Source organism: Antennarius striatus, chromosome 12 (assembly GCF_040054535.1).
Source record: "Antennarius striatus isolate MH-2024 chromosome 12, ASM4005453v1, whole genome shotgun sequence".
In the NCBI taxonomy this organism is placed as follows: domain Eukaryota; kingdom Metazoa; phylum Chordata; class Actinopteri; order Lophiiformes; family Antennariidae; genus Antennarius; species Antennarius striatus.
This window is the reverse complement of record NC_090787.1, coordinates 5069273-5091649: the sequence shown is the minus strand read 5'-3', so window position 1 is coordinate 5091649 and position 22377 is coordinate 5069273. Positions and strand designations below refer to the sequence as shown.

Sequence of the window (22377 nt, the reverse complement as noted above, 5' to 3'; positions counted from 1 at the left end):
TTATTTTATTTTGATTACTATTGTTTTATTATTTATTAATTCTCATTGATCTGATGTAGCAGCACAACAAGGATTATCTTTATCCCTTTATCCTAGAGACTCCAGGGAAAGAGTCTGTTCCAACAAGGGGGTAATTAGAGCCGATCTGGGTTCTTGGGGCACCTGGAGACTCTGATTATGTCATAAGAGCTCCCTCAGTCTCCCTCTCCTTCCTCAGTGGTTTTTGAAGGATGCTGTGAATGTTTTGCGGTTTGTGGTGGAGAAACTTCACCTGGAAAGCATCAGCATAAGTAGATAATAACTACTCACTATTTGTTTTTTCTGGATTTAATGCCACATTTAATGATATTTTTCTAAATTTGCTAAAGATAATACAACAGGCGCATTAGAATTTCATTCAAATTGTCCACCCGTTGACCTAAACAGTGTTTTCTGTCTTAAGTTCCCACCATCAGTGGACTGAAATCTGATTGGATCTTGTAGGATCTGGTTTCATTCATGACGCCTTGTCATTGGTTCTGCCTGTGATGAAGTGACATCTCAGAAACTAAACACGTGTGACGTTCAGTCATCATTCATCGCATTTCATAGCATGTTCTTTGGTTTGCACTCATGTGGAACGATTTATTGGAGGCACCGCCCACCACTTCCTGCATTTTATGGTGTTGGTGATGTCATCGCTGACATCACTGGGTTTCCTCTTCAGCAGGAACATGTAGTTTTATTTGTGCTTTATTTAAATGCAAATTCAAATAATGCATTTGGATGGGTTTCTTTCTTAACGCCGTTCATCTTTCTCAGCATAGTCGTCTACTCTCCTTCTGTAAGATAGCCGCTAAATGCTACTAGCTGCTATTTGAATCTGCAGGTTGTGGGTCACAAAGAGAACACGTAACACGCCTGTCCTGCTTTTTTTTAACAGGCGTCCATCCATCCATCCATCCATCCATTTTTCAGGATCAACAGGGGCTGGAGGCTATCCATCTGGAGGCGGGGCAGACCTTCACCTGTCCATCAAAAGGCCGATATACAGAAACTTGATATTCACGCCTCTTCACAGTCATCAATTAACCTGTAGAATGTTCTTCACGTCACGCCGCAGACGCCCTGAAGACAAACACGTCTGCCTTGAAATTGTTTGTCAAAGGATGCTTGTTTCTCAAAGCATAACATCTACCAAAAAAATAAATAAACAAGTGGAAAAAGTGACATATGACAATTTTAATTTGGGTTTGTTTTCCAAAAAAACCCCCCCAAAATAATCTGCAAAAATGCTGGCGAGGAAGAAGGGTCCTACAGAGGTGGATGGAGAAACGGTAAACTGTAGGAAAAGGTAAAGACAAAGCCCTCCCCCTGAAGTCGTGACATCATCCTCCCCACTGCTCACATCCAGACCAAACAGGGCGATGTGTCTGGTTTTCATTTAGTTCTTTACTCCCCTCCTCTTTCTCTTTTTTCCCCCCTTTCTTTAGAGAAAGTGGGAGGAGGAAGAGGGATGGCAGAACTCCAGGAGTTTGGAAGTTTGTCCCATCCCAGCCTTGAACTCAGCACCACAGCTCCTCTGGTTGGAGACTGGGCTGGTGTCTGCCTCTCTTCCTCTCAACCTTTCCCTCCCTTCACTCCGGACCCCTCTCTTTCTGCATCTCCTATCTGCCTCCTTATCACCGCCCAGCTCAGAAAGCCTTCCTTTTTGGAGCTGCTGGAAAAGCCAACAAAGGGAATTTACCAGGAGGATAATGACCAGAAGTCCAGCTTGCAGTCATTTTAAACTTTAATTTGTCCTAAAACTCAAATACAGTGGAGTAAAACTGCTTCAGCTCAGGGTGAGTTCTGGCTTCTTTTTTTGCAGGAAGATGCTTCCTTCCTACAAATGCATGTGTTAATAACTTCGGCAATGATGTTGCATTGACAGTATTGTAGCTTTTCTCCTGACATGTGCGCTCACGGTGTGTGTCCAAATCACAGTGCTGCAGAGTTTTGGCATTTAGCTCGTAAATATCACATAGTGTGTGTTTAGCAGCGTATACTTAAGTGGTGAGAGTGCTCCGAGGGCAAGAGGTGAGGAAGGAAACCTCAGCAATGTTGTGTCTCTGCAGAGGAGCGTGCATGGGTCACTTTTTCCTCAAAAGTCTTAAAATGCTGCCTTCCGTTTGAAACTCTCGGTTCGTACAAACTTTAATTTATTGCGTGTGTGTCGAGTAGATGAAAAAGACATCTCAGAAGTGTCGAGATGAGATCACATCACCCGTGCAACACGTTGTTTAAGCCTCCCGTCAGAACCTGATCAATCACTAGATGTTTCAGTGATGGTACTTTTTGAAGATTTGCTATCTTGGATTGAACTTCTGCTTGGAAATGAATCATCTCCAGGAGATGATCTGGTAATGATCGTGTCACATCCGAGTGTTTAAACGCTCCCCACCCACATTCCCGCTCTATGGAAGAGGACTTGGATGCGGAGATGTTTCCACTGCAGCAGTAGCCCCCCACCCTCCAACCACACCCTCTGTGAGAGGAGCGCTGGAATGGAAACGTGTGGAGGAAGTGTTTTCCACACGAGCGTCCAGGTGAACCAGAAGAACCAGAAGAACCAGCAGGTCTCTGGTTCACTGGACTAAAGAGGTGGGGGAGCTGTTAACCCTCCACTTCCACCAGTTATGGGAGGAATTCAGATGTCTTTGCATTGTGAGATGATTACCCCCCACAAAAAAAATTCAAGGTCACATGACCTGAGGCATCCATCAACTACTGTTTCCACACGTGTGTTTTGAAAGCTGTTGCTAAGATACGGAGAGATGAACCCCGTTTCTGAAGCGATGATTGAGATTTGATTAGTTTTAAGAGAATTAACTAGCGAAATGAAGACAATGCTGCGTCTCCCTCGGAGGCTCATCTGTTGTGTTCCACTGGCAGGGAGGATGACGTTCTGAGTATCCGAGGCTCTCTGGATATACAGTTTAAGTCAACATGTTTTATGGCTGCTCCTCTCGCTCCAGCTTTCAGCCTTTTTTTTTTTTTTTCCGTGATGCAGCGCAGATGTCTGGAACATTTTTCAGACATTCAGACTTTATAAGGACACGTCCACCTTTGATCGGTTGGGATGTTTGGCGGTTTGATGGTGGCATCCTGGGGTTTTTTTTGTCTTTAAGGGAATTAAAACACCCCTGATTGGCTAAAAAAAACCTACCAGAACAAAAGCTCATTCTCACTAAAGGTGTTAAATGTAATACTTGAACTCATTCCCAGCTATAGTCGTGTGGGTTTATGTTGGCCATGTGTTTTAGAGCTACAACTGCCAGGTGTCAGACGCACTAACACCGCCCAGCTGTGAAACCTGAAGCCCCCCCCCCCCTTTAACTTCATCATCCATCCTCCTCTCATCTGTAGCCCACATGTCACATCTTTACGTCTCTGGGGCCGCAGATTCAATCGTCTTCATCGCTGATTTGTTCATGTGGAGACCCAGGCTTCTGCAGGGGAGTTCCTCCTGCTGCCAGTGGGTGGCAGCGTTGAGTCACGTCGCAAATGGACGTAAAGCTAAAGATGACAGCTTTTACTGTAGAAATGCATATTTTTTATCCATCCAGTAAAACTCAGAAACATACAAAATTATGTTCACTGATAAACACACAGGAGGGGGTTTCCTAGAATCACGATTCATATTAACTTTACGTAAATATGTGTGTGTTTATCCTACAACAGCTCTGCTCGTATTAAAAGATATCGTTAATGCTGCGCTGTTTAACTTTCAAGCGTTTTTTGGCTCGATGATCCAGCAGATACTTTCTGACAGTGTGGAATTTGAACGCAGTCGTCTGCGTTATCCATCACAGCTGCTGATGCAGGATGTTCAGCGTGGGAGAGCCAGCGTTTGGTCTCCAACTTGACCACTGGGGGGAGCTGGAAGGACAAAGTGATATTAGTTCTTTTAGGTTTTGACGTGAAACAGTGGGATTCAGCCAAGCCTGGTTTCATTCCCAGGATGTCAGATACTTCAGCTTAGGCCCGTGTGTCTGTGACAGGATGAGATGCAGCAGACGTGAACATAAGAGCAGAAACCTCGTCCAAAACGAGGATGGGATGTCTGGGTCGAGCGTGGAAGCAAATGCAAATTCTAATGTTTAATTCTAATGTAAAATGCGTTTTTAAAGGAATGCTTTAGGCTCCAACCCCAGGTACCCACTGTCCCACCATCACATCTGGATGAGATGTTTCTATCCATTTAGATCAAATGTTCACTCTCCTTTATCAGCTTTTGTCTCCACTCCCCCCAGAGGGAAACATCCATCTGCTAAACAGCTAAATTTCCACCGGGCTGCTGCTGCTACCTTGGTTAGCTGCTGGTTTGAGGTGGTTTATGGAGCTTCCCGATTGGAAACAGCTTCCTGTTGTGGCGGAGAAAGATGTTAAACAGAGCAGTGAGAGTCAAAGAGTCCTGAGATGACACGTGGAGAGCAGAACGCTGGTGAAAACTGTTTGCGGGTTCGCAGCTATGACCAGACGTTTTATATAGAAGCGTTATTTTGTTTGGCGCGTCATGCCTGGCTTGTTTCAGTCGGATGTGTTCAAGCTGAAACTGAAGCTACACCTTTTGTTTCTGAGTCGCGTATCTTTTCTTATCGTAATGCAAAACATGCAATTAATGTTGGGTCATCCAGGCTGCAGGCTTGTGTAAGAGTTTATATGTGTGTGTGTGTGTGTGTGTGTGTGGTCCTTGCCATAAATGAGAGTGTGAGGTCCAGCTGCAAACAAGCCTCTGAAAGCTCTTGGGCACGCCGTCCTCTCAGCGATCACAAACCGACGCCGTTCCCTATAAATAGAGCCGTTGACCAGGACGTATCGCTGCGAGCGGCGCTCAGCGCTCTGCGTTCTGCTCACTGCACAACGTCGACGCCTCCACACTCAAACGCTGGGCTATCTTTGTCTTTATGGTGGTGGTTGGATCACGCAATGAGACGGCCGAGTGTTGAAATGTCGTTAAAGCTCTGCCTGACGGGCCTCAGTGTCGTCAAACGCACCCTTAGAATATGTCAAACCACCGAAGCTGTGACACACCATCCCAGCATGCACCTGGAGGTGCTGCAACATGTTTTCCCATCACTCCCCAATGCCTCTACATAGGTCTCTCTGCAGCGAGCGGCCCAAAGCATGCTGGGATAATGACTGTGAACTCAGGAGTCTTTTGTAGGAAAGACACTCAAATTATTTTGGGATGTCGAAGATTTAAGAACGAATCATCATTATTTTGTCTTCATCTCTTCAAAATCCCATCGTCATCTCAAAGAATCAGACGTGGGTCAAGCCCAACGATGTAAAAAGATCAGTTTCAATCTGTTTGGGACTTCTTCAGTCGTCCTGCAAACAAACAACCCAACCTCATTGGTGGAGTTTGCCCATACTCCAGATATGGGTAAACTGCGGCCCGGGGGCCACATCCGGCCCTTTGTACGTCTCTGTCCGGCCCACGTGAGGCCAATCATAAATTACATAAATTAAACACCACAATGTCACATTGCTTAATATAAATATTTACAGGGATTTTTCATTCTTCCGATTAGCATTGCCAGCTATTCATTATATTTAATTTAAATCGCATTTATATAATGGGGGCGGCAGTGGCTCAGTGGTAAAGCGGGCGGTAGAGCGGGTCGTCCTATGATTTAAGATCGGCGGTTCGATTCCCGCTCCCGCCCCCCCAAAAATACCCGGAGGTGAGCTAACAGTGGGAGGTGTCAGCTCATCTCCGGAGCACTGCCGAGGCACCCTTGAGCAAGGTGCCGTCCCCTTTACAAATTGCTCATTTGAGGCGCACCAAGAAGGAGCTGCCTGCCACTCTACCTCCCCTGCATGCCTACAGGCCCCCTTGTGTGTGTGTGTGTGTGATACAGGGGCCTGTACTCACAAATATGTATGCATGCGTTTGTAATCAGTAGCTAGAGTGTGCTGTCTTAATTTCCCTTCGGGGATCAAACCAGTATATAAAATTAAAAAATTAAAAATTAAAATTAAAATTAAATTAATGGAAGAAAGTTGAGAAGAATTAAGTTCAACTTATTGCTGGCGTAACACAATTCAGTTTTCTCACGTGGCCCCTTGTTAAAATGAATTGCCCACCCACGGAATACTCATCCTCCAAATATTCTAAGAAGCAACTGCTTACGCCTCCTAGTGGACGAAATATGAGCATATGTAAATGCAACCTGAGGAAATCTTCTGGACGACCAACGCAGGCGTACGAGACGTCCTTTAGAAATAAAGGCTCCTCATCTTTTGAAGTGACAGCACACATTTCTCACCGGGCGAGGGAATTCCTTCCACAGCTTTGACTTTCATGTGTCAGATGGAAGGAATTCCAGCGGAGTCGTGGCTTTAATACTCCTCATCAGAGGTCATGGAACCAAATATCACGCTTCAGCATAAATGCTACTGAATCTGCAGCTGAACCCCAAAGGCTTCTGGAGATTAGTGTTTTTTCAGGACACACAATGATGCGCCTGTCTAAAAATGTGATGCAAAAGTACCCCCCCCCAACCCTTCCCCTCCACTCCTGCAAAATGATTCTCATCCGTCTGGTTTGCATAAACAGTGAACCCAGCCCAGTATAAACACGGCGCTGCAGCGCCGCATTCGATATGACAGCCATGTGTTTATAATTAATTATTGCTGTATGGAGATGGCCCCCGTTCAAATGCTGGTGACCAACTCTTTCCTCTGCTTGTGAAAGAAACCTTTCACCGCACCAGCACAGAAGAATGTAACCGGAGGACCGAAGGCACAGTCGCTAAAATCCCAGAGTAACTGGGTCCAGAAGCCGCTGCAGACGGCGACAGTTTCCACATCTGACACTGAATCACTTCAAATCACACAAACGTAACGGCTTCATTGTGATCCGATGGGATCTCTGCAGGCTGAGTTTTATTTGCTGCTTGTTAGAATTTCCTCCTCTCTCTTGGTTGGGTTATCAACCGCTGCGATGAAAAGGCCAATACGCAGCTGGAAAAAAAGCTTTTAATGAACCAATCAGAGGGAGATCGCCTCCCTAAAGCCACCATCATTAAAACCCCATCAATCAGAATGGCTTCCACACAGACCCACAAGAAACACTCAGTAAACATCCATCAGAGATGATCTATGATGTTAAAAACCTGACACCGCCTCCATTAAAATCTGATCAATCAATAGTTCGTCAAACCGAATCCTCTCATAATTGTTGGAAGAAGTGGAATAAAAAAACATCGTAGAGTTAAAGCATCTTAGTGTTATAAGAGCATCTTCCACTTGAGGGCAGCAGGCATACCTGTACCTCTGTAACCATGGTGACTGCCTCCCTCCTCAAACAAACACATAAACTATTTGACAGTGGAAAAAGTAAACAAGGACTCCTCTTTTATTCCAAATAAAGCAGGAATACAGTAAATCTGATTATATAGTCCACATGAGGCCGGTGTTACTGAGCTTTTATTTGTTCCAGGGTGGGGTAGGGGGGTTGTTAAAGACACTGGAACAGCTGCCTACCTTCTCTCCAGTCATGAGTGTGATGATGAGTGGGTATTAAATCCTCCTGATGATTAATCTTTTGATTTCCGTTTGGTTTTTGAGGCGTTAAAATGTCTTCGCTCCACCTTTTTCCTGCAGGAGGAGAAGAAACCAGTCATTGTTTGTGTGTGTGTGTGTGTGTGTGTGTGTGTGTGTGTATTTGACCAACAGGAATTAACAGATGAAAGGTTCAGGTCCAGTGGGACCAAACTGTTTCTGTGTTTCAGACCCCCCCCCCCTCCATCATCAGGTCGTTTGTCTGTTCATCGTCGGTTTGAATCCCTGGCTCACATCGACTCGCTGCATCTCTTTAAATATTTTCTCAATGAGAGAAATCCGGTAGAAGTCTGTGACGTGATTGGTCAACACACAACAGTGTGGTGACCCCTAAAAAACTCCACGTCTGATGTTTTGACCTTCAGCATTTTCTCTCTGCTGTTTTGAATTACGTCACAAATGCTGGGATCACTGGTGTCTTTCATCCTCTTTGCTCCGCCCACATTTGCTCCAACCAATCACAGCAGGTTCATGTAAATGACATTAGCAAGCAATGATACAACAGGATGTCTGGCGATTGGTTGCTAACGCTAATTTCAATTTTTAATGGATCAATTTTTTTTTTTTGGATGTCTTAATGTTAAAACAGATTAAACATGGGAATATTTCTTCTACTATCAGTTAAACAAATGTTTGTATTCTCTCTGCTTCCAAACACACACACTCCACTATAAGTGTGTGTGTAGCTCCATCAGCTAAATGACTTAACTCAGTGTTGATCCAAGTGTTATTTTTCTTTCATTTCCTATGACATGATTAAGCATCACAATGGGGGAAAACGTGTCCAAATAGAAAACACAGTCCTCTATGGTGAAGCTGGACTTTCCAGACCGACGCCCCCCACCCCCACCCTTAAGAACACATTCATTTGTGAGTTTGGAAAATACGATCCTGAGCAGCGGGCGTCGGTTGTTAAAGCACTTGGTCTGCTGGTTTGGACAGGTGTTTTTCATCAGTGCCAGTTTTCACCAGGGCTGCTACCGATTGGCTAACACGGGCGGCAGCGCTACGTCCTGAACCCAATGGGGGTAGACGAGATTATTTCAATTTAAATTCAAACATAGAAGCTTTTAAAGATGTACACCATAATCATTTGAACACTTGGCTGGTAGGCAGACTTTATAGCAGTGGTCCCCAAACTCTGGCCCGCGGGCCGGATGTGGCCCACCCCCACATGTGACACGGCCCCCTGAACAGTACAAGAAAAACACTTTGGTTATTAACTATTCCATGAATAGTGTTATTTATTTCATTAATAGCGTTATTAATAAAGTATATATCAATTATTTATTAAACATTGTTTTTGTCTCTGGGTTGCAGGGCGCCCCCTTTGCTGGTTCAGTGACCCAACATGAGGCGGCCTCGGCTGTTGCCGCTCTTTGCCCTCCTGGCCGTCCTGTTCGCAGGACTCCCCCCCAATCTTGATGCTCAGGAAGGTAAGTCGAAGCAAACCCATCCTAGTTTTTAAGGTGTGCTCCATTTGATTGGCTTGTTTTTCTTTGTTGATGCTCACTGGGTTTTATTTTTTATCTACATCTCTAGAAAAATATATAATCATACAGTTAAAGCAGTAGAATTTAATTACACCTCATTGTTGGAAAAAAATGTAAACCCATCTGTGTATATCTATTATACAAAAATCCCATGACGATCTCCTGACGGGGAAGCCTGACTTCAGTCGTGCTTCCAGAAGCAGAATATTCTGTCAAACTTAGAACAGTTCAGTTTTGTTATGAATGTCTGGCAGCAGAACGATCTTGTGGAACCGAACACGAGCATCTGTTTTTACTGCTCTTCACTTCTGTCCTCCAAACTCTCTTGAAGATTGTGCTCAAGGGTTGGCAGCCGATATATACTTTCTAGTGGATTCATCCTGGAGTATCGGAGAAGAGAACTTTGAGCATGTCAGACAATTTCTATTCCGCTTGATTCAAGTGTTGCACCAGGTTGGAGGGGGCCGGTTTAAATTCGCCCTTGCACAGTACAATAACAAGCCCGAAACCGAGTTCCAGCTCAACAGCTACCCAACCACACAGGGGGTCCTGGCACACGTCAAGTCTTTGTTTTACCGTGGCGGGGGCACACGCACGGGCCTGGGTCTGGATTTCCTCATCCGTACCCACTTGACCGTGGCTTCCGGCAGCCGTGCCGCCGAAGGGGCGGCCCAGCTGGTGGTGGTGCTGACGGACGGGCGGTCCCAGGACGACGTTGCCGTGCCGGCGCAGGCGCTGAGGCTCATGGGCGTGGAGATGTTCGCGGTTGGAGTTCAGGATGCGGTGGACTCGGAGCTCAGGGAGATGGCCAGCCTGCCTCACCACACTCATGTGTTCAGTGTAGACTCTTTCCTGGCTTTGCGGGATGTTATCCCAGATTTAGTTGTGGGGCTTTGCGGCGCAGTGACCCGGTCAGGTGGTTCCCCCCCTGTGGCAAACGAGGCCCCTGTGCCTGACGGAGGGACAGGTAATGAAATGGGACCAGTGTCACTACCATACTAATGTGTCTACATGTGCAGGAAGATGCTGCCGCACATGTGACTGGATTTTATTATTAACACAATTAAGTTGAATTTTTTTTAACCAGAATAACCTTCCACTTGCAAAATTAACCTCACTTGTTTTTGTCCTAATATTTACGTAATGCTCTAAAAAAACCACAATTATATTTGCATGTGATTGACGCCCTGACAACATCCCACATTAGGGTGTCAAACTTGATCACACAAGGGGCCAATATTCAGCCTATGTTTCAGGTCAAATAGTCAACACATTTATTGTACCTGCAGCCTTTTGATCTGAAAAAGTAACTTTGAAGAGATTATAACTGCTTTTCTCCAAATTAAGTAGATTCAACTGGGCCATAGATTTGACACATGTGGATTAGGGCGTTACATAGGGTGTGAACATGACACAACTTCTGTAAATGAGTTTGCATTGGGAAGAGTTTTCCAGAAATGGACCAGATATTTAAATACGCCACTGATCGAGGATTTTTTTTTTTTTAGTAACAATAGTTACACACAGCCGCAGAATAATCCCACACAACTCCTCAGATTAACAATCTTGAACAAGAATCTGATCTCGGGGACGTCTTTCCTCAGATCTCTATATCTCTTAACAATAGCTAACCATGCACAACTGCTTATGTGTGTTGCATTTTGTGTTTGTCTTTATGGGTCACGGTGTTTGTCTGATATCAGTCACAATGTCTATCTGTGTAAAGTATGTACAGTATTCTGTATTTGAAACGGTGATGATCCTGCCTGGACTCATTCTTGGCCTACAGGAGAAGTTCTTAGAGAATATTTACATTTCTGGGTGAATAAAGTGGAATATGCCATAGCAGTTTTCTGGGAATTTCAAATAAATTCTTAGAAAACTAGATAATAAATGTAAAATGTTCTAAAGTACTTTGAACCTGTAGGAACCAAGGATAGGCCACAGGATCATGACCGGTCACTTTATCTGAGGTCTGTAACAAGAGTCTGCATGGGAGGGCTGAACACAACGGAGAGCACAGAAAGGACACGTCACATATAAGTAAAACATATATAATATAAAAGCGAACCTTAAATATGTAACTTTATTCATCGCATGAACAAATTATTTAGTGAGAAATTCAAGAAAGTTTTGTAAATTAGATTTGCACCCAGGGTCTATTAGCGACCGAGATCCATTATCACAACATATTTGAAAACTTTTTTTTTTCAGCTATTCCTACATAGGGACGTCGTCAGCACTCAGTCAGACACTTTGATCATATGACTGCTGCAAGTTCTCGATTATAGGTCGGTTTTTAATATACATTACATCATTTTCCTACACTCCACTTTTACTCCACGTCTGTTCATCACAAATATTGGAATCGTAAAATAATTAATAAACAGATAAAAGTACATAATATCATGTTCCTATACAATAGACAAGAATAAACAATATAATACATTATTAACCCGTACCAACCCTCGTGACCCGCAATGAGGAAGAAGTGGCTGAAGACAAGAGTGATGTTTGTCAGCCACAAATATTGGAATTATAAAATTACTAGTAAACCATTGAAAGCACATAATATCATGTTACTGTACAACAAATCGGAATAAAAACGCCTAACATACTATTAATCAGTGACGACCTCGGTGACCCGCAAGAAATTGCTGAAGACGAGATGGCGATATTTTTTTGTACTATATTAAAAAAATTTAATTTTGTTTGTCAACTTAAAATAGATTTCTATTAAATAAAGTTCAGTATAGAACAGGGAATAGTTATCTTAAGTTTAGCTAAGAGACTAATTAATTCAACTTGCGCTGTTTTTTTGACTCACGTCGTGTCTGCTGGAACTAATTAACAACGCAATTTGAGAAACTTTTCAGTGTCATTAAACTGTCAGAGATCAATCGATCATCAATCACTACGCTCAGGGAAGGAATCACTGATGACACCACCTCAGGAAGTCTCCCTGGTTCAGCCTACATGCAGTATGATGTGTTTGCGATGTTGTAATTGATTTGTTCACTGTCACCTGACACATAGCGTGTTATGCTAGCACGAATTCATGTCTGTCTCACTGTGTTAACGCCTTCACACGTTCCATTTTGTTCTGTTTTCTCTCTTTTCTCTCCTTAAAGCTCAAGATTCAGCTGACCTAGTTGTCTTAATTGACGGATCGCAGAACGTTGGAGCGGCAAACTTCCCCTTTGTACGTGATTTGGTTTTGAGGGTCATTGAGCGACTTGACGTGGGCAGGGACACCGTTCGGGTGGCCCTGGCCCTGTACAACGCAGACCCACAGATACAGTTCTATCTAAATAGCTATGACAGCAAAGCATCGGTCCTGGAGGCTGTGAAGGGTCTTGTCTACCCCGGGGGCGACCAATCGAACCTGGGGGCTGCCATGGAGGAAGTGGTGGAGAGCCTTTTGAGCCAAACAACTGGGGGCAGGGCAGAGGAGGGCGTGCCCCAGATGTTGGTGATCATCAGTGCTGGTCCGTCCACTGATGACACTGGTGCCAGCGACCGGGCCCTTAAGAGGGCGGGTGTTATCACGTTCGGTGTGGCGATTGGTGATGCGGCCACAGCAGATCTGGAAGCCGTCGCGACAGATAAAAGTTTTGTCCTGTCAGCTCCTGAGTTCAGTGATTTGGCAAACATGGGGGACCAGCTGGCCCCGTATGTTCACGGGGTGGTCCAGCGCACCATTATAGTTCAGAATGAGTACATAGAAGGTATGTAACCTCTCTGTAAATGTTGGCGGGGATTGTGGGTGTGGAAGTGCTCTAAAAGTAAAAGTATTATAAATAATGGTCAAAATGAAAGTAAAAGTAGTCTTAAAATGACATTATTCACAATCACAATGGAGGATTGTAACATTAGTAATTAATTTATGTTAGTAGTTAGACTCCATACTGAAAACTTTAGGAACCATTTACATTAGTTCAGTTTATGTTAAAGCCAAACATATATTTGATTCACTTGGCCTTTCAGGATTTTGATACTTCAACATCATAAATTTGACATTTTTCCCCCAAAAATCTGAAGTAAAAATCAGACACATGCTGGTTTTAAATGCTGGTTTTAAACAAAATTACACAAATTAAAGCACACACACATATATATATATAAATATACAAATTTCTGTAATATGGAATTTTTTTTTATATCTGAGGGAAGGTTGTATGAGAACTTATTTTCAGAAAATGCGATTTTTCTGGGAATCATTTCAATGTTTGAGCTTTTAAAGGCAGATATATTTCAATAATTAACTCAGGGAAAGGACATTAAAGAGACTCTTCATTAAAGAGACCAAAAAACAGACGGCTGTCCTGCAGAGGGAGATACTCAGATTTAAGATCAGTCATTAACATTTAACAAAATCAGATTTTTTTATGCCAGGATTATTGTTAAATGACATTAGGAAATGTAATAAATTAATTCAGTCGAGCTTTTCCTTTCAAATAAATGGTTGTGATAAGCAAGCAGTCCAAGCAGAACTTTTTTACTTTTTTGTTCTGTATTTTTTTCCCAAGCAGAAAGCACAATGATAATGTCAGCATGAGAAGCTGAAGGAGACAATAACAGCCACCACCAACAAAAACAAAAAAACAAAAACTAGAATAATTCTGTATGAATCCAAATTTAAATTAACATTGATTTTAATTCAAATATAATGTCTTTTTCTTGGTACGACTTATTTATGCGCAGCTATCAAAATTAAACACAGTTTTAGACTTTGATCCTCAATCAAAGTCTAAAATTTTGACTTAACATCCTTATTTCTATCAGAATGTCAGTAGTACTTAATAAATAAGCCAAATAATTTGATCCGATTGTAAAATATTTATATTATAGAATTTCCTTAGCTGGTTTTACTAGCCTTCATCACTTAAAGATTATTAATATTTCTTCTTTTCTTTTCAGTATTGACAGCTGGGAAACGAGATGTCATTTTCCTAATTGACAACACAATGGGCTCACAGAGCATCGGAGCTGTGCGTGACTTCATCAAGCGCTTTGTTGACACCATGCCAATCGGTCCAGATGAAGTTCAGGTTGGTGTCGCCCAGTTCGGCAACGTCCCTCGACTAGAGATGGATCTCAACACTCATGGAACCAGCGAGGCAATAAAAACTGCTTTGGACGCGATCAAACCACGACCCGGGGCTACAATCAACATTGGCGCAGCTTTGAACTTTGTGCGGACAAACATGATACGATCTGACAAGGGTAGTCGTCTTCAACGCGGGGTACCCCAGCTTGTACTGGTGTTGACCAGTAAAAAGTCCAGGGACAGTGTGGAGGAACCTGCTAGGGCATTGCACCAAATGGGTGTCCTGACCTTAGCTGCAGGTTCCAAGGCTGCAGATGAAGCAGAGCTGAAGCAGATTGCCTTTACTGACACCGCCATGTACTCGCTGAGGGACTTGCGTGTTCTGGCTCGGTTTTCCACCCAGGCCTCGAAGACCATGATGAATGCACTCTCAACACTTGCTGGAGTGGTGGTGACAGAAGTACCCACCGAGCCAGGTAATATTTAGCAGTTTAGCAGTTGAACTTTAGCATTCCAAAGCTCACTAACGATAGCCAGGAGAGTTGAGCTAAATGTCCACGTCGTGAAGATACCATACCTTCATTTGTTCTGTTAATGCATATTGGCTCTTCTAGGGCCAGGAAGCTAATGGTGCTGTACAAATGATGACTTTTCTTTGTTTCTGTGCTTTCTCTTAGTGGTGGAGATAACCACAGTGCAGACTCAAAGGGTGATCCGAGACATTGTCTTCCTTGTGGATGGCTCAAACTACGTTGGCAATACTGACTTTCCCTACGTTAGAGACTTCATTATCAACGTGGTGAACCAGCTGGATGTACGTCCTGACAGGGTCCAGATTGGTCTCCTGCAGTTTGCTGAGCGTCCAAGAATTGAGTTTTATCTGAACAGCTTTGGCAACAGGCAAGATGTCGTGGATAGAGTGTCTCAACTCAGAATCACTGGAGGCACTGTTGTCAATACTGGAGCTGCCATGAATTATGCCCTGGCCAATATGTTCAAGCCATCAGCTGGTTCACGCCGGAGACAGGGTGTCCAGCAGGTTTTGGTTCTGATCACAGGTGGTCCAACCCAGGATGAAGTCAAAAGCGTAGCCGATAAATTGGCTCTGGCTGGTGTTCTGACCTTTACAGTCAGTTCTGGGCAAGCAGATAATAATCTACTGAAAACAGTCGCCTTTGTCCCAGAGTTAGCTTACCATGAAGCAAGATTCTCTGACTTACCGGCTTTGGCTGAATTAGTCATGCCAAAGTTGATAACAGTTGTTGGCGACACAGATGTGCCAGTAACATTCCCTGAAGAAACTGGTGAGTTGAATATTTCTTTGTTTAAGCTGATAAAATAACTGAAATGTAAGTCAAAATTTGACCGGTATTTTATTTCTTCAGTTCTTTCTGGAGGTGAAAGGGATGTTGCCTTCCTCATTGATGGCTCAGACAGTGTTCGAGCAGATTTTCCCTACGTCCGGGAATTTATCCGGAAAGTCATTGATCCACTTGACATTGGGACTGACAGTGTACGAGTTTCAGTGGTTCAGCATAGTGAGAGGCCAACTCCAAATTTCTACCTCAACACGTTTGGAACCAAAGATGAGGTGATCAGAGCTGTTGATGCAATGTCACTGGCTGGTGGACGGACTCTAAATACAGGATCGGCTCTACGATTCATGAAGGACACTATATTTTCTGAAAGGCATGGCAGCCGAGCTTCTCAAAATGTCCCTCAGTTTCTCATCGTACTGAGTGGTAGCAGGTCCAGGGATAATGTGAAAGAACCTGCTGGTGTCCTGAAGACGGAGGGAGTCGTACCATTTGGTGTCGGTGTCAAGAATGCAGACCCGAAGCAGATTGAGGCGATTTCACACAACCCTTCCTTCGCCTTCCAAGTGAAGGAATTCAGTGAACTTAACACCATACCACAAAAGCTGAATAACTATGTCAGCCTTCCAAATGATGCACTGACTCTGGTTCTACAGCAAGGTAAGACAAATCTCATTTGGCTGGCGTTTTAAACATGGCGATTTTGATGTGCTATCAGAATATCTGAAACTAATTTGTTTTGTCTTAGTACAAAGTAATGCTGCTAAAAGAGATATTGTGTTCCTACTGGATGGCTCTGATAACACAAGAAATGGATTCTCAGAGATAAAACTCTTTGTTAAGAGCATAGTAGAGAGCCTTTCTATTGATGAGAGCCAAGACAGAGTGTCTGTGGTTCAGTTTGCCGATGACCCCAAGGTCAATTTTGATCTGAATTCTCACAAGTCAAAGAATGACATTCTAAATGTCATCGACAATTTAAGGCACAAGGGTGGGAGACGTCTTGATATTGGGGAAGCTCTCCAATTTGTGAGGCACAGTGTCTTCACTGCCTCAACGGGCAGTAGAAGACTAGAAGGAGTGCCCCAGATTTTAATTCTTCTAAGCACTAAACCATCCACTGATAATGTGAGAAGCCCAGCTTTTGCTCTTAAAGAGCATGAAATTGTGTCAGTGGGGGTTGGAGTGGGAGGTGCCAAACTGTCAGAGTTGGAAATGATTGCCTACAACCCTGGATTCACATACATGGTGCCTGATGTATCCATGTTGCCTTCAATTCAATCACAAGTTGTTGCTACACTGAACACAAACATAGACACTGAGGGAACCATGAATGGAATCTCTGATTTAGTAGGTAAGAACTGCACATTTGTTGATATGTCTATAAATTAAAATGAAGAAATATGATTGTTCTCAAAATGATACTTGCTGCTGTCTCAAAATCTTTCTCTTTCTCTAAAGGAATTCTAATAATTGATGATGCTGTGATAAAACTAGGAAATGTTTAGGTGTTTTTCTGTTGCATGACACTCGCGACTGCCCATGCTTAAAAAGCTATTACTCTTGTAATAGATCTTGTACTCTAGGACTTTTAAGAATGTAAGTACCTTACATTTTTTCAGTCGTCCACTTCAGAGTTGAAGAGGAGTCAAAAAATTCCTTCATACATCTTTTCGGATAAAAAGATGCTTCTTGAAAAGCTATTCTCTGAATAACAATCCAGAACAATAGCTCATCTTTCTTTCAATGCTCACTTTAAAAGTTTCAATTTGCTCATGCTGACAAAAATGAGCAAGTCTTGAACAAGCAGTTCTTGAATTCTCTGTCTATCGATGTATCACCTTGTTGACACAGGAAGCAACAAGAGAGACATAGTATTTCTCCTTGATGGGTCGGATGACTCCAGAAATGGTCTACCAGCTATTCGAGAGTTCATCAGAAGAATGGCTGATGAGTTGGCCACAGATGAAAACGAAGTTCGAGTAGCCGTCCTACAATATAGTGATGACACTACAGTTTACTTCAACCTAACCACGCACAAATCCAAGAAGGCTATCGTCTATGCTGTAAGAAGTCTTCGACATAAAGGTGGACGACCACGCAACACCGGAGCTGCTCTGCAGTTTGTTCAAGACTATGTTTTCACTGCTTCATCTGGGAGCAGGCACAAGGATGGAGTCCCTCAGATTCTGATTTTACTGACTGGTGGCAAATCTAAAGACGACGTTTCAGGAGCGGCAAGAAAGCTAAAAGAAATTGGTGTCCTTTGTTTTGCCATTGGAATGAAAAATGCTAAACAGGATGAACTTCAAAAAATTGCCTTCTCCCCTAAATTTCTTTTCAACCTTCCTGTCTTTGGTGAACTTCTGTCTATTCAACCAGAGATAGCTGCGTTTGTCCAGGCGGAAATACATACCGAGCCTCCCACTGCTGTAGGTAAGAAGTATCCCTGATTCTCCCTGAGTGGGTGGGAATCAAAATGACTGCCTGCCTTGTTACAGAACATTTGGCCCTTCATAGTTTGAATTGTGATGAAACTGCATCATCTCAATGTCCGTTGATCAGTTTCATGTTTCTCAAACTGTCTCCCCTGACTAGAGACAACTTAATGGTTGTGCTGTCTCTTGTTTGGCTCTCATCTTTTTTCATCTTGTGTCTTGGAGAGTCTTTGCTTGACAGTTCCACATTTTGCCAAATATTCTTTCTCTTTAGACTGAAGCTCTTCCTTGAGCCAATGATAATCACATCATTGACTGAACATTCAGAGAAAACAGAATACCAAAGTATATTTTCCAGCTTTCAGCGCTTTCATTTTTGAAAGAGGAATATGTTCTTTATCTTGTAGTCATTTCTTGTAGTTTTCTCCAATGTTGTTCTAACACCTTGTTTATTTCAATACCAACCTCAAAAATCAATTACCAGCTCTTACGGCTTCATCAGCCATCTTACATGTGATTGCACCAAAATATAAATCTGATTCTTTTACAAGGTTTTTCCTAAACACATTTTTCTTTCCCCATTCTTCTCCAGTTGAATTAGAGTCCTCACAAAGAGACGTAGTGTTTCTATTGGATGGGTCAGATGGGACACGCAGTGACTTCCCAGCAATGAAAAGTTTTATCCATAAAGTGGTAGAGGCACTCGATGTGGGTGAGAACAAAGACCATGTTTCTGTGGTCCAGTATAGCCGGGAACCACAGACACATTTCAGTCTGAACAGCTACACAGAAAAACAAGATGTTCTCGATGCCATCGAGCGGCTCAGCCACAGAGGTGGCAAACAGCTCTACACTGGGGCTGCTCTCCAATATGTGAGGAACAATGCTTTTGCTGAATCCTTCGGGAGTCGGCATCAAGAAGGCATCCCTCAGATTTTGATTCTGTTGAGTGGGGGAAGATCTCAAGATGATGTTGCAGGTGCTGCTGTGGCCTTAAAACAGGACCAAGTTGTTCCGTTCTGTGTGGGTACGAGAAATGCGGACATACTCGAGCAGCAAATGATTGCACATAACCCTTCCTATGCTTTCACTCTGCTGCGGTTTGATGATGTCGGAAATATCCACCAACAACTTGTATCATTTGTGAAAAGGGTTCCTCGGCAGCAGCCACGGCTAAAACCTGACAACGGTATAGGTAAGAGTATCTCTGTCTGTCTGTCTGTCTGTCTGATTTTATGTCTGTCTTCGTAACAATCCCTTGGCATTGTGATGAAACTAACTGAGCATCATTCTTGTGTCTGTCAAAGTTCCTACAGATCAAACTGAATCCATTCAGCATGATATTGTATTTTTACTGGATTCCTCAGATGACATGCAAAATGAATTTAAAGCAGTGATTAGCTTTGTTGGGCAAATGGTGGAGAAGCTAAATGTGGGTGAAAACAAAGATCGTGTTTCAGTGGTGCAGTACAGCAGGGAGCCCTCTGTTGATTTCTATCTGAACACACATACAACAGAGGAAAATGCTGCTGGCAATGTGCGAGGTCTGAGGCAGAGGGGAGGCAGAACCCGCAATACCGGCGCCGCCCTCCAGTACGTCAAGGATTACGTTTTTACAACCTCTTCTGGAAGTAGGCACCAACAGCATGTTCCTCAGATTTTGCTTCTCGTAACTGGTGGACGGTCCAGTGATGATGTCAGATATGCTGTAGAGAACTTGAGAGAAAGTGAGGTGATGGTCTTTGTGGTGGGAACAAAGAATGCTGATATCCTTGAGATTCAGGCTATGTCCCAGGACCCCAGTCATGCTTTCTTTGCAGCAGATACCACCGATCTGCCAGGCATTGAACAACAAATATATTCTGCCATCCAAAAGCGTGAGACCCCCGCTGTCGAGCAAGAATTGTATGGTAAGGATAATGATTGGAATGACCTGATGTTGTATGCTACGTGTACAACTTTCTACACTATCAGATTTGCATGGATCACGGGCCAGTCATTCCAAATGAGAGTGAATGATGTACACATGAGTTATCTTTATATCTGCTGGCTAGAGATTTCTTTCTGTCCAAATTTTTCAAAGAGAAAAGCCATAGTTTTGTCTCCCCATTTCAATTGTCAGGCCATTTCAATCACAATGAACAAGAGTTGTTCACATGTTACACCATAGTTCATATGCACTTTTTCATAGTAAACATTTTATTATATTTTGTGATTGCAGATCCCAACAGAAGAGATGTTGTTTTTTTACTTGATGGTTCTGACGATTCTCTGCGAAGTTTCCCAGATGTTAAAGACTTTGTGCAGAGAATTATAGCAGAACTAAACATTAACGTAAACAGGGATCATGTGGCTGTGGCCCAGTACAGCAACACACCTGAGATTAACTTTAACTTGAGACGCTACTTGACAAAGGAAGAAGTTCTCGATGCTGTAAGAGGCCTTCGCCACAAAGGAGGTTATCCTCACAACATTGGTGAGGCACTCCAGTATTTGAGGGATCATGTATTTGCTTCCGAGTCTGAAAGTCGACTCCTGGAGGGAGTTCCACAGATACTCATACTATTAAGTGGTGGAAGATCTGGAGATGACATAAGGACCCCTGTCAGATTGTTGAAAGAGATTGGTGTCATTTTAATGGCCATTGGAACAGCTGAGGCTGACACTCTAGAGCTGCAGACAATATCTCATGAACCCAACTATGCACTCTCAATTATTGATTACGAGGAGCTTCCTACTGCTAAACAGGATGTGTTTGCATTGTTAAGAGAGGCTTCCCAACATACAGAACGACCCACTCCCACAGAGGGTTTTGGTACGTAATATTTTTATTTTTTATCTGTTGCTCTAGCTCCTTTTACTTCACATGCAGAATATTCCATTGCATTTGCTTCCCTTTTCATTGCAGATCTTAAGAAAAAAGATGTTGTGTTTCTGATTGATGGATCATACGACTCACGAAATGGGTTTGAAGAGATACGAGGCCTTATTGAAAATGTTGCTGAAAGTCTGAATCTTGATGATAACATAGATCAAGTGGCCGTTGTTCAGTACAGCCGTGATGCCACGGTCAATTTCTACTTGAACTCCTATTCATCCAAAGCTGATGTGCTCAATTCCATTAGAACAATGAGACATAAGTTTGGAAGACCACTCAACATTGGCAAAGCCCTTGAGTTTGTCAAAGACAATGTCTTTGCTGCTTTGGTTGGAGGCAGAAGAGAGGAATCAGTTCCTCAGTATCTGTATGTGTTCAGTGGTGGGAGATCAGGGGATGACGTCAGAGGACCAGCACAGTCCCTCAAAGAACACGGAGTCAAGACTTTTAGCATTGGCTCAAAAAATGCCGACACTTTGGAAATGCAAACCATATCCTTCACACCGGCACATTATTTTTATGTCACAAATTTTAGAAATCTGCAGACTATACCTATATCTGTAGAAGCCACATTGAGAGGTGCTAAAGAAACAGATGAATTTCCAAGTGTTTTTGGTAAGATGTAGAAATATACCTGCATCATAAATCATGCAATTTCTGTAAAATGTCTTCATAGCAAGACAGTATTGTAAAATGTGCTAAATTTGTCCGTTATCTGTTTCAGGCACTTCCACAGTTCCAAAGTTAGAGCTCCAGACAGCCGATATAGTTTTTCTCCTTGATGGGTCAGATGATATGAGACCATACAGGAGGCACCTTTCGGAATTTGTCAGTGATTTTGTCAAGCAAGTAGATATTGGGCCAAACAACGTGCAAGTTGCGTTGATTCAGTACAGCACAGAGCCTTCAGCCGATTTTCTGTTGAACACATACCCACTGAAAGGCAATGTCTTGAGTCATTTGAGCAATGTGAAGTTGAAAGGAGGCCTTGACTTGAACACCGGTGCAGCCCTAGATTATGTGGCAAACAGTGTGTTTACTGCATCATCTGGAAGCAGAGCCCAGCAGGGAGTTCCACAGATATTGGTTCTCTTAAGTGGGAGAAAATCAGAGGATGATGTCTCAGGTGCATTGGCCAGAGTGAGAAATGCTGGAATTACCCTTTACAGTGTTGGAGTGAATAATGCAGATAAGGCAGAGTTGGAGCAACTGGCACAAAGTCGAACAGCCAAGTTTTTTATCAAGGAGAATTCAGACTTTCCTCTTGTGAGACAACAGTTGGTGTCGGCCATTGCATCTCACAAAAGCATTGTTAGTCCCGATGTGGGTGAGTGAAAAAAGTAAAATAAATTTGAATTGTACTTAATTTTTTATTTTTAAATTTATGAATATAATTCTATCAATATGGACTTTTCTAGGTTCAAGCTCCAGAGTGAATAGAGATATCGTCTTTCTCATTGATGGATCTGATGACGTAAAGAGCAGATTTTCTGCTATGCGAGAATTTGTTGCAAAAATTGTTGGTAATTTTGATCTGGATCAAGGAAGAGATAAGGTTGCTGTTGTACAATATAGCAACAATGCTGAACTTAATTTTAATCTTAATACA

The 22377-nt window shown here is 43.0% G+C and overlaps 1 protein-coding gene and 1 long non-coding RNA gene across 4 annotated transcripts in view; both read left to right on the top strand.

Annotated features, from left to right (window-relative positions):
* The first annotated feature begins 1566 nt into the window (after positions 1–1566).
* Positions 1567–22377, top strand: part of col6a3 (collagen, type VI, alpha 3) — an 82138-nt gene continuing 61327 nt past the window's right edge. Inside the window, exons 1-7 of one of the 3 annotated variants that reach the window (XM_068329350.1) lie at positions 1567–1823; positions 8914–9029; positions 9418–10053; positions 12218–12814; positions 14007–14612; positions 14814–15440; positions 15522–16112. In XM_068329350.1, the coding sequence (XP_068185451.1) occupies positions 8945–9029; positions 9418–10053; positions 12218–12814; positions 14007–14612; positions 14814–15440; positions 15522–16112 (3142 nt within the window). In that variant the 5' untranslated portion in view covers positions 1567–1823; positions 8914–8944. The remainder of the gene's footprint in view (positions 1824–8913; positions 9030–9417; positions 10054–12217; positions 12815–14006; positions 14613–14813; positions 15441–15521; positions 16113–22377) is intronic. The other 2 variants (XM_068329351.1, XM_068329352.1) reach the window with 2 other exon arrangements.
* Positions 18526–20688, top strand: LOC137605029 (uncharacterized). Its single transcript, XR_011037686.1, has 3 exons — positions 18526–19085; positions 19198–19800; positions 20112–20688. It is a non-coding gene; the product is annotated as an uncharacterized lncRNA (long non-coding RNA).